The following is a 16139-nucleotide window of genomic DNA, read 5'->3' as shown; positions in this document are numbered from 1 at the left end:
TCTGCAGGACTTTGTTTCTTTGCATTACACTGCTTCCTGCACGGGATCCTGTAGGCAAGTTGTAACTATTGAGATTCCACGATAGCAGTGAGCTTTATTTTCTTTAGTAAACTGTAAGATTATTTTATAATAAGCGTAAACTGCACAATAAAGGGTTTATATAAAAACCTGTAAGCGTGGAGGATAGCTGTATCAATTTCTGTCTTTTCTTAAATGTGTGTGTCAGGGGTAAGTGCAGTTTTGACATACTGCTGGAATCAATCCAAGAGTGTACCCAAACAGAATGCATTGTATGACTGCCCCAGTAGCTGTGGGGTTTATGATCTGAAAATATACAATACAAACAAATCTGGAGAATTGTATTGAATTTAAGAAATTATTCCTTAATTATGTCCTGTTCAAATGTGTACATTGGCTAGTACAGTACTGGGTGAAGATCATCATTCGTTAATCCCAGTTGCTAACTGGAGATTTCACAGGGATGGAAATAAGACTCCTATTGCATAGTAATTTCCAGTTTTTACTATGAACTTGATAAACCACAGTGTATAGGTAACAAGTCTCATTAAACTCATTGTAAAACCAGGAATGGATCAAACTGCTATGCAACGGGAGCATTATTGCCATCCTTGTTTCATTATACCAACTGCAGCCTCTTAGCACACTCAAGGCTTCATAAAGATTGATATGTAAAGAAGCTAATTTAATGTCTGCAAATGAGTGCGCGGAATATCAATTTCTATGTCAGTAAGTTTGCATTTATTGATTCCAATATTCAAAAGTTACACACATACAGCTTAAACATTTATCAAGTTTAGATCTCTTTGTGTCAACAGTGTTCCAGCTAAGGTCAGCTCTTTGTTTTGAGGTGAAAAGCATCTCTCTGATGATAACAGCATACCTTGCAGCTGTGCTCAGCAGTGTGCTTATTATTGTTTAACCTTCATTAACCCCTACAGATTTAGCTGCCTAACTCTAGATCACCATGTTTTTGTTTTATTATAATGGAATAAAGGAGAGGCTGAATAACTAAAACCAACGAATGAAAAAAATAAAGCGAAACTTGATATAAAATATATCTCTCGGAAGTATTGTAAATGATTTGCTGGTAAAGTTTCCCAATACAAAATCTGCTTACCATCATAAAATAATGAAAAATGAGTATATTAAATATAGGAAAGTCTCCAAATAAGCTAGACTAAATGCGAGCCTGGCAAAACTTTTCAGAGGATAGTGATTTCTCCAGATCAGCTTCATTAAACCCCAAAGCCAAGAATAACATAGTGAAGTTCATAATGCACCAGGATAAACACATAGGCCATTGAAGATTCAAATAAACATGCTGTGCCTCTTCAGTACTGTATTATCATTAACCAGGATTATTGAAAAAACTTGTTCCTGACTGTCCATTGACATTAATTACTGTACTAAAATGAATGTTTCTGACAAATTTCAATACTTTTTAACTGACATAATTGTTGTGTGACCAGACTGTAATGCATCCAGTCAAAAAGTTCTGATCTGTGTGACCTTTTATACCGTCTCCACACAAACTACATGGTGCTCATCAATAACCAAATATATCGAGAAAGACTTCCAGGCTTGTCCTTGAATTTATTAACTTTCCTTCAGTAATTCCAAACCTACATAATGCATGAACGACACAGGTTGAAACCACGCGATGCCATTAAATTAATTCATTTTTCATTTGCAGTAGGTAGTGTGAATAGAGTATAAAAGAAAAGCCATTCCAAGTAAGACGAAGGGATTGACTTCTTCCCCATTTTAGATATTAGAATTACCTTGTGACAGGTGTAACTAAAATGATCTGGTGTCAACATTTTTTAGAGTATTGTGTTGTCTGTGCTGAACTGACTAGCTTTTACAGGAGTTTCCCAACTTGTTTGAAGTCTCTCGTGACTCTTTTTTTTTGTGTTTTCCTTTTTTTTTAAAAAAATAAATAAATTGGAAACCACAAATTCCAATTGTGTTATAAAATTATTAAACAAAGCAACGAGCTAGTAAAGTGGACGACATTTCCCCAAACAATCAATACCCATTACTTTAATTCCTTCGTTTCAGTCTCACACACACACACTAAAGTTAAACGAAAAAAACACGTTTGCCAGTAAAAATGATGGCCGCGGCAAAGCCTTTCTAATGCAAGGTTCCAGATTGGAAGCATTTCCTCCATTAGTTTGGCTCCATACCATACGTCACTTCACATATTCCTTAGTAGACAAAGATGGCGGCTGTGGAAGAGGGAGTAGACGGCGGTGTTGGAGCGCTTGAATCTGGATCAGTTTCCCCGAGACTCTGCACTCCGCCGCCGGACCACGCTCACCAGAACAACCCACTCCTGGGGCTCCCTATCGTGGTCATAGACACCATTCTAAATTGCCTCACTTATGATGAAACCAGCCTTCTCCGCCTGGTGAGACGGAACAAAAACAAACACAAAAATGCATATCGGCACTATAGAGAGCGATTTAGTGTTTGTTTTAGTGTTGCGGTATTTTACGATGACACAATGCAAAAGTTAAGCCCACGTCAGTATATTATAGTTAAACAATATTACGTTATTACAAACTGAGTAAAATATCATTGCATGTTTGCGATGGGTGTGTTGTTAATTAATGCAGCAGCCCGAAGAACAGCTTGCTTGTCAGGTTGTTTAAGCTCTTTAGAAAATACGTCGGTATAGTGTAATTTATTTAAAATTTAAAAAAAAAAAAATCTGAAACTCGGGACATTCCGGCTGCAGCACTACAGCAAATGAGTATATTTTAATTCTAGTTGGGTGCCGTTATTACTTGTTCATACTACTGTATATTTCATATTAATGTTTGACGAGATTGACATTCAGTAACTTTATTCGTTCTCGTGGTGTGAGTTTTGTGTATTCGAGGGTTACATGTAAGATTGTAAGTTAGTAATGAGGGAAAAAGAGCAATAAAACAGGGTCCTGTCGTTCTACCCTAAAACAGGAATATGATACTGAACTAAAGTGGTCACGACCGAATTTATTTTTATGTTTATTTTTTTTTTACACCCTATTTGGGTTTCTATAAATAAGCACATGGTTGACTCACGCTATAGGTCATATTATTTATCAACTACCTAGTTCTCCTAGGAGGTTGAGACGAACTTGTAAATAGTGCATAAAACCAATGCAAACCGGTTTGTTCAGGGCAAACTGCTTTCTGTGAATTTATTCCCAAGTCTTGTTTTTTGTAGGGTTCTGGGCTTTAAAGTAAGTTAAGAAAATGTAATGTTCACTAGATGCATTTTAGCTTGAGTGGTGGAGTGAGACTAATTAGATGGCTTTGTACATTTCTTAAATTATGTTCTTTGGCTTTTAAAAAGGAGAATCAAGAGTGTTCCAATTTTTCCTGGTTCTTTGCTTGTTCTCTGTACTATAAGTCAGATTCACTCCAGTGACCCAACAGTGTAGCAGTCGGAGCGTATGACCTTTAGCACCAAAAGTCATTATGTGCCAAGAAGCGGCAATTTAAGTTAAGCGTTATTCCAAGTCTTACCTTTGGTTCTGCTTTGGGGACAAACCACTAATGCATGGTCATACTATTGATCACAGTTGTTGCGTATCCCCAAACAGTTTGTAATATCATTAGGATTTCCTGCCTGATGGTCTCCTTGCCTCTGCCTTGGCAGGTGTGTAAGCGGATGGACGTGATCTGCCAGCGAATGCTAAACCAAGGGTTCCTGAGGGTGGAGCGGTACCACAACCTCTGCCAGAAACAGGTCAAAGCACAGCTGCCCAGGTAAGTACCACCTGTACTGTGTTAGAAATGCATAATTCTCTCTGGGTTGGCAATATTACTATTCCGTCATGTTGGCTGGCACTAGTGGACCTGAGGGACGCATACTTCCATGTGCCAATCTGGGACCCACATCAACAGTACCTTAAGAGGGTAACATTTTAAATTCCATGTGCACCCATTTGGAAACTCAACAGCTCCCAGGGTCATCACAAAGCTGATTTCAATAGCTGCTACTTATCATATAATTGTGCACAGCAAATCCTCCAGTACTTTTTTTTTTTAGGCAGGTCCTTGACTTAAGAGTTAACTTTATATAATTAAAAAATGTTTACCAGTGTGTTAGGAAAATGCTTTAATGGCACACAGCCGCTCAAATTTCAGTGCCAGGGCACAGATGAAGCGGTCTCTTTTCCTTGTTGTGCCAAGGCATTAATAAGCTGTCGGTAAATCAAATATTTTTTTTCTGCACCTTCAAGCAATGTTGCCAATTTAGCGAATTTCATCCAATGCGTCCTTTGCTTATCAATGGGCTCAACAACCACGAGCCTGTACCCAGGGGAGACGAGATTTTGCGTGACACCGCACCGGCATGATCATCGCGTTCCTGTACTTCCAGATTTAGGACTACACCACTGCTCTGCAACATCAACAATAAGTTTTGTAGAACAAGAAACAGTGATCTAAGATGTTGAACTTTTTTATGGTTAAAAAAAAAAAAAATAGTAGTATAAAATGTAATTGTGCACTGTTTCTGCCACCCCCTTCAATTTTCCACCCTAGGCGTCCTCCTGTTCTGCCTATATGGTTATGCCGGCCCTGTTAGGAAGTGTACTATGTACTGCAGCCTACTTGATTGCAGTAAAAAAAAAAAAACGCCATTTACTAAATTTAGCTCTCAGATTGTTCTAATGAAAATATGACAATATGCTTGCTGTGGTGTATTTAATATCGTAAATATAGCAGAACAAACTCACTGCAATTTAAACTTTTTACAGAAGAATAAACGGTATGTAAATCATAAGAGCTGTCTGTTACATGCTGTCAGATTAGAATTTCACTAACATTGATTATGACAGCTGCATTATGCTGTTTCCATATTACTGTACACAAAGGTGCGGTCACCAATTCCATACACAACACTTGCAAAATATTAAATATAAACATTAAATATGAACCCTTTTGCAGTCCATTTATTCTTTGCCTGTCAGACGCGTCAGGTCCATTTTATTTTCATACGCACTGTTTATTTTTGTCCACCCCTTGTTTTCTGTATAAATCATCTCCTGATCACTCGTGTTATCACCGAACTCCTCAATAATGCGATCCAAGTCATTATGTTTATCTCAAAATACTTGGCAATTGTCCGTGATATTCTTTGAGCGCTGGATGCGGAAGCAGCTATCTTTGTTTATGTCCGTGTTATGTCTGTAGTGCACGGGCTATGTGTATTGCTGAGATCCGCCCATTTTTTCTTTTTTTTTTTCCTGCTTCTCCTATCTGTCCCACTCGGACATTGAAAGGTTTTCTCAGCATTTTCTGGAGAAAAGACGACTAGAGACCTCTGCTTGACATCTTTCAGACCGACATCGGACCGGAAAGGGAAAACTGTAATGTCGGATGTGGTCCGACATAGGGCCTCAAAGGGTTGAAGATTAACCATTCAGCAGAATCAGGCAACAAACAAGCGAGTACAGACATGGGGGGCGGGTATCGGGGGTGTCCCTGTGCTACCTGGCACTGAAGCTTGGACTGTGGTGCAGCAACAAAGGCATCGAGCTACACGCCGTCTACCTATGGAAGCAAAATGTGCTGGCAGACACGCAAATCCATACGAGTGGCGTCTCTGCGAGGAGGTGGTTCAGCAACTCTTTCAGAAATGGGGTTGCCCTCAAGTGGATCTATTTGTGTCACCCGAAAATACTCGCCTTCAGCTATTCTGCAGCTGCTTCCCTCATCGGGGAACCCTAGCATCAGTCCTGTTCTCTATTCCCTGGTGGGTGGGTCTTCTGTACACTTCACACCTTTTCTCCTCATTCCAAAGGTGATGCAGAAAGTGGACAGAGAAGAGCTTTTGGTTCCCCGCTGTCCTAAACATGGCACAACAGAGACCAGTTCATCTACCCATTAGGACTTACTGTGTCTGGATCAGGGAGGAGTACTCCGTGGAAACCCCCTGTACTTCGGGTTAGCAGCATGGCTGCTGAAAGGCACAAATTCTCTTAAGTTAGGCATGGCTGAAACTGGCAGCAAAAAAGAAATCCACCCACAAGTGGTACTCTACAAAGTGGTCACAATTTGTGACTTGCTGCAGATCTATTGCAGTTGATCCTGTCATCTGTTAAGGTCTATTCATCTGCAGTCTCTAACTTCTTGCCAGGATTGGCTGACGTATCGGCGGGATCCCATCTCCTAGTCAGTGAATACTTCAAGGGGCTCATACACCTGAGACCCCCCTCACGTCATATAGTACCCCAGTGGAGCTTGTCTCTTGTATTGAGGCGTCTCACGCATCCTCCATGGCGTCAGCTGATATGAAACACTTCACTTTGAAAACTGCTTTCCTGACTGGGATTATGTCGGATATAAAAGACATTCTTGGAGAAGAGGATGGTTTGTCCATGTGTTTCCTAGCCCGACAGCGGAAAGGTTCCATTGTTGTGTGGAGTCCACTCCGAACTGGAAGAAACCCATTTACAGGTAAATCTCGTCCTATGTATGGAGGTAACCTAATTTCCACTACATCACATTTGCTTCTGTGTCATCGCCATTGCAATGAAAATGGCCCTTCCACTTGCAGTAGTAGGGTGTTGTATGTCATTTTGTTAAAAGGATGATGTTTAAGTGGCCCACAGTTACACCTGACAACAGGAATATAGTGGAGCTGTACATTTTTGTTAATATTGCTGCCTGACATGTTGATTTAGTACCTGCCAGAGGATGTGAATGTTCCTGACACGTCCCCTTTCTCTTTTCAGGCGAGAATCAGAGAGAAGAAACCACTCGCTTGCACGCCATGCAGACATACTGGCAGCTGTGGAAACACGCCTTTCCTTGCTCAACATGACATTCATGAAATATGTTGACTCTAACCTGTGCTGCTTTATCCCTGGAAAGGTAGGGCAACAAAAACCTGATTCCAAAATGTATTAATGCAACAATCTAAATTTGTATACAGCAGTATATCTGACCTAAAGGAACGCAAAACGATGAAGTGGTCTGGCTTCTGGTGGTAGAGCTCTAAATCCCAGAGATCAACTGTAATGATTTTAAGAAGCTAAATGATTTCAAAGCTCAAAGCTTGGGCTGTGCGCACTACATACAAAATAATTCAAGTATTTAAATCTGCCATGTTAATTTTGTCTATGATAGAGGGGAGTGGGTGGTGATTTGAAGACCTGTATTATAGATTTACTTTTTTAGTAGTATTTGTGTTTTGAAGTATTGGGTGGAACACAAAAAAGACTGAGTATTAGGTCCACAGAGGAATTGCTTTTTACCACAAGATGGCACCATATCATAGCTCAGCGGTGCCCAAACTTTTTTGAATGTCAAGTACCTATCAGATGTCTTTGTGCCCTTAACATACAGGTTTATATTTTAATGTAATTTAATGTATGATTCATTCTGAATACTTTAAACCCGAAAGGAGGCTTGTTGGCAGGATTTCAAGCTATATTAGTTAAGATCCGGAGGATTTAAAACAGAACTGCAAAGTGTGGCGAAATGTAAAAAAATGCCTACACACAGAAACCCCAGAAGGCTGTGCCGTGACCATAAGGATTTTGTTGTGGAAGACTTCTAAGGAAAGAAGGTACAACTTAAGCATTTTGGAAAGTAACCGAAAACAATAATTTTATACAGTATATAAAAAACGAAAGCCCAGAGAAAAACAATATACATAACTAGAAAATAGCTAAAAGAAAAAAAAAACATAAAAAAATGCAATTAAACGAAAAACAGAAGTCTAAATTATAACTAGCATCACACACAATTTTATGCCAGAAATTAAAAGGAATTCCCAGTGTGTTTTTAAAGCTGGAGTATGACAAGCATTGAAAATGCAAAAAAACCAAAAAATGTCTGCCTTAAACACATCTGCACAGTCCGATTTTTTACGAACCGCTTCAGACCCTTACCCAGAACCTGCTGCAACACCATCTTCTTACAAGTGACCCGACCCGCTTTAGTAAGACCTGCAACCTGACCTGAGCGCGCAAGTGTTTGTCCTTTACCTACTGCCTGCGTCAACTGACCCACGCTCTCACATTCACACATATATCTCTACCATTCTCCACAGATTGAGTTTACACAATAGGCTGTACAGCATGATAGCTTTCTCTAGTAGTCTGGATATATTTTAACCTTGTAACATATTAACCCTTTGCAGTCCATTTATTCAGTGCTTGTCAGGTCCAGTTTATTTTCACACACGCTGTTTATTTTACATGTGCTGTTTAAAAGATTTTTTTTCAGAGTAAAACAGGTTTAAAATGCATTGCATGGCAAAACGACATCAGTACTGCATCTCCAGCCAAGCCCCACCCCCTTGTTCGCTGTATTTCAGATCTCTTTATAGATGTGTATACTGATAAATCCTCTCCTGATCACTCATTTTATCACCAAACTCCTCAATAGTGCGATCCAAGTTTATTACTATAACATCTCAAAAAGCTCTGCAAATGTCTGTGATATTCTTTGAGCACTGGATGCGGAAGCAGCTATCTCTTTGTTTGTGTCCATCATTATCTCTGTGATGCAGCTGCTAGCTCTATTGCTCGCACGCCCCCTTTTTTTCCAAAGAAAAAATGACTAGAGACCTGTGCTTTACATCTTTTTGATATTGGATAGGGTCCGACATCGGACTGGAAAGGGAAAATCAGAATGTCGGACCTGGTCTGACATAGAACCGCAAAGGATTAACTATCTCTACTTACCTTACTATAAAATACCTGTCCATGCCTTGCATGCCACCAGTTGAAAGGGAGCTACACGTGTTCTTTCGCAGAGATGTACCAGTTTTGTGGCTGTCGTTCACAAGACAGGTTTTACAAGCAACGAATCCAGTCACATGGTCATTGTTTTCATTCACTATGATTCCAAAAGAATGCCGCACTTCTGATTTACCTCTCACACTAGTATCCAATACATGTTAGACCCTGCTCTATCTTGTTTCACCTCGTCGAAGAAAATACCAGTACATTTACCTTCTAATACGTTATGAGAGGGTTACAGACGAGTATGCTGAAAGGGCAGAAAACATTTTTAATGATTCAAATTTAGACCCGAGCCTGACCAGAATTTTTTTAATTTTTTACCCGCACCAAAACCGCAAACTGCGAAAAAGTTTGCATTCCGACCCGAACCCGACCTGCTTCTGCGAGTCACTGCCGGGTACTCGAACCGATGCAGGACTCTAGTAAACATACCACCATTTGGGAACCACTGCCACAGTTAAAATAGTAAATGTTTTTAACTGTGGAAAAGTGAATCCCAATTCATCAGTCAGTACTTTAGTTTGTTGTATGTATAAACAGCAGATGCATCATATAGCATTGACTGATCTGCGGTCTCCTGAGTCCTCACAATGACGGTCTGATTTCCTTCCTAGGTGATAGATGAAATTTACCGGGTGTTGCGCTACGTGAACTCCACGCGGGCACCCCAGAGAGCTCACGAAGTGCTGCAGGAGCTGCGGGATATCTCCTCCATGGCCATGGAGTACTTTGACGAGAAGATTGTCCCCATCCTCAAAAAGAAGCTCCCCGGGGCTGACATGTCGGGCCGACTGATTGGCTCCCCTCCAGGTATTTAGATCACAGATTGATGCATGTCTTATGTATTGACCTGCTTTCACACAGTGATGATGAGGGTAATGAAAGCTTAACTGCTTCTGTTTTGAAAATAGCATAGAATATATGTTTATATGTTGTGGATGCAGGTCATGAAGATCTACTTTTTTAGGGTACTAACACCAGTTGTTGTACAGGGACTCCCACTGCTTAGCAGTTTGCTATCCTATGAGCTTAAGACACACCTGAGCTTGATACCTATAGACTGTTGCTAATAAAACCTGGAATGGGTATTATTTCAGTCCCTGATATGCTGGACTCAGTGAATGCTTTGTTTTAATGGCGTGTTCTCTGTTTACTCAGTGCCGGGCCCCTCCTCCTCCTCCTCCTCCCTGACCACGATGTCGCTCTTGGCCAAAAACACGCCGTCACGGTCAGAGATGACGAAGCTGCAGCAGCAGGTGAAAGTGAATGGGGCGGCAGTGACGGCATTGCGGCGCGAGATCTCGGAGCTGCGGGTCAAGCAGCTGGAGCAACAGAAGCAGCTGCAGGACCAGGAACAGAAGCTGCTGGAGCAGACCCACGTGATCGGAGAGCAGAATGCACGGCTGGCAGAGCTGGAGCGCAAACTGCGTGAACTGATGGACAGTGCAGTGGGAGACAGCCCTGCCGGAACCAGCCTGGAGACACCCTGCAAGCGCAGCAGGAAGGCAGCAGACAGCCCCCGGCAATCCAAACGCCTACGGAGCCAAAAATAAATGGGGGGAGATTCCATGGCAAGGCAGTAGCCAGCCTCCCCACCCACCCCCCCTCAGCCACATACACACACCTCTTCCTCAACCACTCCAAAACTCTACGGTTTTGACCCACCCGGTGATAGGGACAGCAAACCTACTGTATCTATTTTAAAGTAGCAATATGTCCTGACAAGGGCAAAGAATAGGCAAGCCTGCACGTTAAAAGGAAAAGGGGCAAGTCCTGACTGAAATTAAATTACTGTCCAAAGAAAGTTCTCCTATCCGGTGAAAGCCAGGTAAAGGTTTCTTTGGGGGTTTTTAAAATGGTAGAGGTGGCCAACAGTAATTCAGTTCTGGTGGTTTGGCATTTAATTGCAGGTAACTGTAGAAAGGTGGAATGTTTAGGTTCTACTAATGGATTTTCTTGGTTGCCAGAAGAGTTAGCTGCAACACCAATGTGTAACTTTTTTCTAATTATTATTTTTTTTAATTTTCTTGGAGGAGGGAGGGGGGTAGGTAGGTTGGTTGTTTTTTTTTTTTTTTTTTTTTTTTTAAAGGAGTTAAAGAAATGCCATTTGCTTTGGAAGATCAGGGCAGTTAAATGAATGCTCAAGTCAGCAATTTGAATTTAATTAAGCAAACTACTGATGGACTCGCTTTTAATTTGTTAGCTGACAAACTTTAATTTCAACAGCATCTGGCAAAAACTTTTTTTCTGGGTTTTTATTTTTTGTTTTGTTTTTTTTGCAAGTTAATCAAATGCATATTCCCTTCAGGTTGTAATGGAACAGTTATATAGATGGAAATTAGACTCTGCAACAATGTTGCAACATAGAAAAAGAATATTAAAATAAAAATTTTATATATATATATATATATATATATATATATATATATTACACACACACACACACACACATTGTATTTCTGTGTTCACAAAACAAATGTTGTATGTTAAGGCAGAACATGTATTGATTAGAAGTCTCCTCTGTTGTCTCCATAAACCTCCATCAATCAATACAGTGACATAGCCTGTATCCCATACCCCTGTGCCTTCTAGTTTTACTGGAAGTCTGTTCATATTTAGCTTTTCTTTCTTGAAGTAAAGTTCTGTATTAGGGCATTAGCACAAATCGGGGCTTCAGCCCTCTTCTGTTTGTAGGGCTTTACTATGTCAGAGCTCAGTCAATGCCCCCACACCCCACCTTCAATCTTTATTTTTTATAGAGTACCACCATCACAAAGCACACCTTCACCCACCTTAACACCATCAGAACACGCTAAAACAAATTAGATTTCACTGCATTGAAGAGGAATCTTTGTTCCTTTTTGTTGTCATTGTAGGAGAATGCTTTGTTGTGACTACAAGTTAACAGCCATAAGCACCAAGCAGACACCAAAGCTTTTTTTTTCTTTAACACATTGTGGATTATTAGATTAGCTTGCTTTTAGGATTATTGGCTTTTGTAACCAATACTTTGATCGAAAAGTGGACTTGCAATTGTGCCTCTACAAAGCTGTTAAGTGGGGTAGGGGTTGGTCATACATTAACAATAAATGGTAAAATGCAGAGCTAGTGGCTGTGGGCCACGTTCTCCATTACAATATAAATAACTGATTTATACATAGGCTGAATTAAAAGAAAAAATGCTATGCTGCAAATCTAGTTCTATAACGTTAATGTGGGAACATATCGGTATTTATGAATTGGCACTGCCTGGAGTTTGCAAATCAATCATATAATCCCGGTATTTCTATCTTGTTGGATTTTGTAATGTGTTGGTTGAGGCTGTACTGTGGCTCTTTTGTTTCCTCTGGTTTTAAATTTGTAAGTGTTATCCAGCGTTGATTTGCATGTTGCAGAATACATATATTTTTAACCCAGGTCACATCTTGCAATTATATATATATATATATATATATATATATATATATATATATATATATATATATATATATATATATATATATGTGTGTGTGTGTGTGTGCATGCATAATGTGGTTTTCATTACAACTAAAGTCTGTTACTTAACGACCCTTAATTGAACTAATAATTTGCTTAATTAGACCATTTTAATTGTTCTCAGCTCCTAGAAAGTTGCAGAGTTCAAGTTATTTATAAAATGTTATAGCTAACTTGAAATCTGAAGCTGTTTAAGAGCTAAAAATTGGTGAAAAGGTCTAATTAAGCAAACTGTTAGTTCAGTTAAGGGTTTATAAGTTCAATTAAGGGTTGGGAAGCCCTGCTGTAAGACATAAGGGAGTGGAGCAGCTGCAAGTTCACCCAAAGCCGCTGCCCGTCAGTGCCTGCTCCTGCTTCCAGCCCCAGCCCACCTAACCAGCGAAAATACTTCAGCTCACAGTTGCCCTCTTTAGGGCGTTTTTAATTGTGTACGTTTTCTATGATTTATTTATTTTTTTAATATAAAAGTTGCCCTGCAACTCTGATGTTACCAATCTATTTGAACTTGTATACAACTACCCCAGACCTGGTGGTTTGAAGCAAAGACAAACTACCCCATACTCTGATATAAGGGCAAACTGAGGTATAGGGAAATCTGTAAGTGGACAAGATAGACAGACACATAGAGTGTGGCTGAACATCAAGAAACTAGAGCTTGTGGTTTAATATAAGAGACAGTGTCTCCTGTTTAGAAATGACTGTACTGTAATCTATATGTATTAAGAGTTTAGAATGTGAAATATACTTGTATTGTAAGGGAGAAAAAGATGAAATCTTGTAAATTATCTAATGTTTTGGTTAACCAATGGTTTGTTGCACACATTGTTAAATTCATTACAATATTAAAAGAGGTATTAACATTACCGTTAAAAGAAAGTTACAAAATATTTGTATTTATTTTTATTTAGAAAAGTACTGAACATGAGAAATTTGCGAAGTACTTTCAAAATTAAATATCCTAAATATTTTGCGATTGTTTTGATGTGATTGTCGACGAAACAACATTGCATATCATGCTGTAGCCTGGAATGTTGTGAAGTTGCATGTTTGCAAGAGGAATTAACTGCTATCCTGTAGTTTACTCTTTTGACACAAACACCAACCGCTAGATGGCGCCGTTGTGCAGCAAGGTTCTGGAATGCTGAACAATTAAGTGGGAGAAGCTGGCTACCATCGGTATAATACAAACGAGTAACATGTTACTTAGCGATACATGGTGTACAAACAAGTTCAAACCTGCTTTATTGGGTACAGTAAGTTCCTTAAGATAACCATGCCTCTATGAATAAAAAAAGCACTCTGCAGCATTTTTTTAATTATGGTCTAAAGTACGTAATGCTGTTAAGTTAATTGGTCTGTTGTTGAAATATGTTTAGTAATTGTACTGCAACATCAGTATTTCTAAACTGCATCACTATGAACTTTGCCCCTAAACTCCTGGGAAGGGGGAGTAGAAATCTTTGGAAGTAGTTATTGTTCTTGATTTGCAGTATCATAAAATGTCTTCTTAACTGCTTAAATGTTTAGAATCCCAATGCTTGAGGTAAAAACATAAAGCTAAATTTACTGTTTGACACCAACAGTGGATTTTATATTTCCAAAAACTACACCTGTACTGGCGCTTTGTGTATTATAACTAAGTGTAGAACTTCAGAACACATTCTGAGGCATTTAGATATAAATTATACAGCATTCTCCATTACTATATACAGTAGGTAAATAAAGAATATATATTTGACTCAATCTTGTATTGTTATTTATTTGGCAGACACTAACATGCTTTTACTTTTTAGGTCAATTAAAAAGGTCTCAGAATGCAATCTATATATTTTAATTAAATTGGGGAAACAAAAAAAAAACTGATGTGTATTTGCTTCAGGAGAATGAAACATTGCAGGTTTTTTAATTTTGTTTTTATTATAGCCTGTCTTTTGAACTTGAAATGACAAAGGTGGAGATATATGAGGCTGCATTGAGCTTTCTGATGATGAGCAGAAACTTTTGCTCCACAAAATGATAATATAAAATTCACCCTCCTAACAACATGGGTCAGTACCTCCACTATCTCTGAGACCTTTGTCCTTGGCTGCTCTTCTGTTAGTCTGAACACTCAGTTGAACAAAGGTTTCACAATGACCCAGACCCGGTGATGTGAATATGAAAGCACAACCACAGCGCTTTACAACCTTCAGGGTTCAAGACTGGAAATTCATGAGCTTTAGTTCACCAGGACCTGCAAATCTTTAACTACCTCAGTCTAAGCAGAAAAAAAAAAACATGCTAGTTTAGGCAGGTTGTTTAAAACCGAGCTTCCAGTAATTTCTGAATTTAGAAGGCCATAGTGTTCTTAAATATTATTTCTGCTAGTTATTTCTAAGATTAAAGCAAGGTTAAAACACTTCTAGCTGGATTAATGCTACTATGCTAATGAGTCTGAATCAGTTTTATTTTTTTCTACTTTATATTTTGAATCTGCTCACAACAAGCTTAACCCTCATTTTTCTTTATGGATCCAGACCTTAGTAAACCTGGTTACTCTCTTCACATCAGTGTTTTCTGTCCAGTTTGATAATACATGGTAATACCTGAGCTTAGTAAAGTGGGCCTGTTCTGAAGTGTGGGCCCTCTTTTTGAAGAATGGTCTCTAACAAGCTGTAAAAGTTTTAAAAGGGTGCAGTTTAAAACTGAAACCTGAGACCAGTACTAATTTGATAATATGATCATTTAAATGTTTGTATATGTCAATCATATGTTATGACTCCCCTTATCTGCACATTATTCTGTAATATTGGTTCTCCATACTAGAAATAAAAATGTTGCATCTTTGTGTGTGCATTTTTATGTTCCCTGACTCTACAGGTGACAGACATAGCTACACAATCCTAGTGATGCCAATGTAACTAAGAAAACCTCTGCAGTTGCCATCATCAGGTTTCAAATTACTTTACATTCACAGTCTCTAGGTTACTGCGCACATGTATTTTACATCCAGGGTAGAATGATCTCTTAGCAAACTGGCATTATCATGGCGTAGTGGGAAAGCAGTCCTCCCTGGAGAGTGGAGGGGGCACAGCACCGGTAAAGGGAGAATGTCTCCTTTATGAACAGAGATCTCATGGAACATATGGCCCTATTCATAAAGTTTAACCCCCTTAAGGTATACAAGGAATTGAGCAGCTGTTCAGATGAGTTCTTAAAATACATTTGAGAGTGACTGAAGAATCACAAGGAAACTGACAATTTGGATGAGCAGATCCAGTCTGTCAGTAAATTAAAAACCCTGTTTTGTGCACCTCATTGCAAAAACAATAAAGTTAGGGTCACTTTATCTGTGGGACACATATGTCCCTTGTACCTTAAAGGGTTAATTCATTAGCTATTTAAATAAGTCACTTTGTAAGAATTAAATAAAAGAAAAAGAAAACAACAACATTGGTTCATTTAAAATGTTATAATTTGCAACATGAATTATGAACCCATCAACCAATGTAATGTACATATAAGCATAAGTTGATAATGACAAAATTCAGATTTTTTTTTTTTTAATATCAGACAAACAATGATCTTACATATAAGTTTTATGTTGCGGATTTAGAATGACTGTCGCGGGGTCTGCGGAATTGAATGCCCATTTGCTGGTCACTTAGATGTGATATGAGTCTTACAATTAGCATAAAAATAAAGAAACTGCTCCTACCAGCTTTTGCAGTTGTTTCTTTCAATAGAATACCATTAAAATTGTATTATTTCTTACAGATAATTTGTCTTTGTCTTTGCACTCTTAAAAATGCATATACTGCACGAGTTTTAAAATTCATATGCTTTAAAACAAATACTATACAAATTATGAAACTGTAATAATAATAAT

At 38.8% G+C, this 16139-nt stretch overlaps 1 protein-coding gene across 1 annotated transcript; it reads left to right on the top strand.

The window, feature by feature from the left end:
• Positions 1 to 2245: 2245 nt before the first annotated feature.
• On the top strand, positions 2246 to 11124 carry LOC121315680 (F-box only protein 28-like). The gene is made up of 5 exons (XM_041249986.1): positions 2246 to 2434; positions 3673 to 3782; positions 6758 to 6896; positions 9391 to 9586; positions 9935 to 11124. The coding sequence occupies exons 1-5, from the start codon at positions 2246 to 2248 to the stop codon at positions 10327 to 10329; spliced, it is 1029 nt and encodes a 342-aa protein (XP_041105920.1). The 3' UTR covers positions 10330 to 11124.
• The last annotated feature ends 5015 nt before the right edge of the window (positions 11125 to 16139 follow it).

This window comes from Polyodon spathula, chromosome 5 (assembly GCF_017654505.1).
Source record: "Polyodon spathula isolate WHYD16114869_AA chromosome 5, ASM1765450v1, whole genome shotgun sequence".
Classification (NCBI taxonomy): Eukaryota; Metazoa; Chordata; class Actinopteri; order Acipenseriformes; family Polyodontidae; genus Polyodon; species Polyodon spathula.
This window is presented reverse-complemented; position numbering and strand designations above follow the sequence as displayed.

What these genes read in the sequence shown, in the direction of transcription:
- LOC121315680 (XM_041249986.1), top strand. Translation starts at nt 2,246, where the DNA reads ATGGCGGCTGTGGAAGAGGGAGTAGACGGCGGTGTTGGAGCGCTTGAA. An exon ending in AAACCAGCCTTCTCCGCCTG is followed by an intron (nt 2,435 to 3,672) that starts GTGAGACGGAAC and finishes CTGCCTTGGCAG; the next exon opens with GTGTGTAAGCGGATGGACGT. An exon ending in GCTGCTTTATCCCTGGAAAG is followed by an intron (nt 6,897 to 9,390) that starts GTAGGGCAACAA and finishes TTTCCTTCCTAG; the next exon opens with GTGATAGATGAAATTTACCG.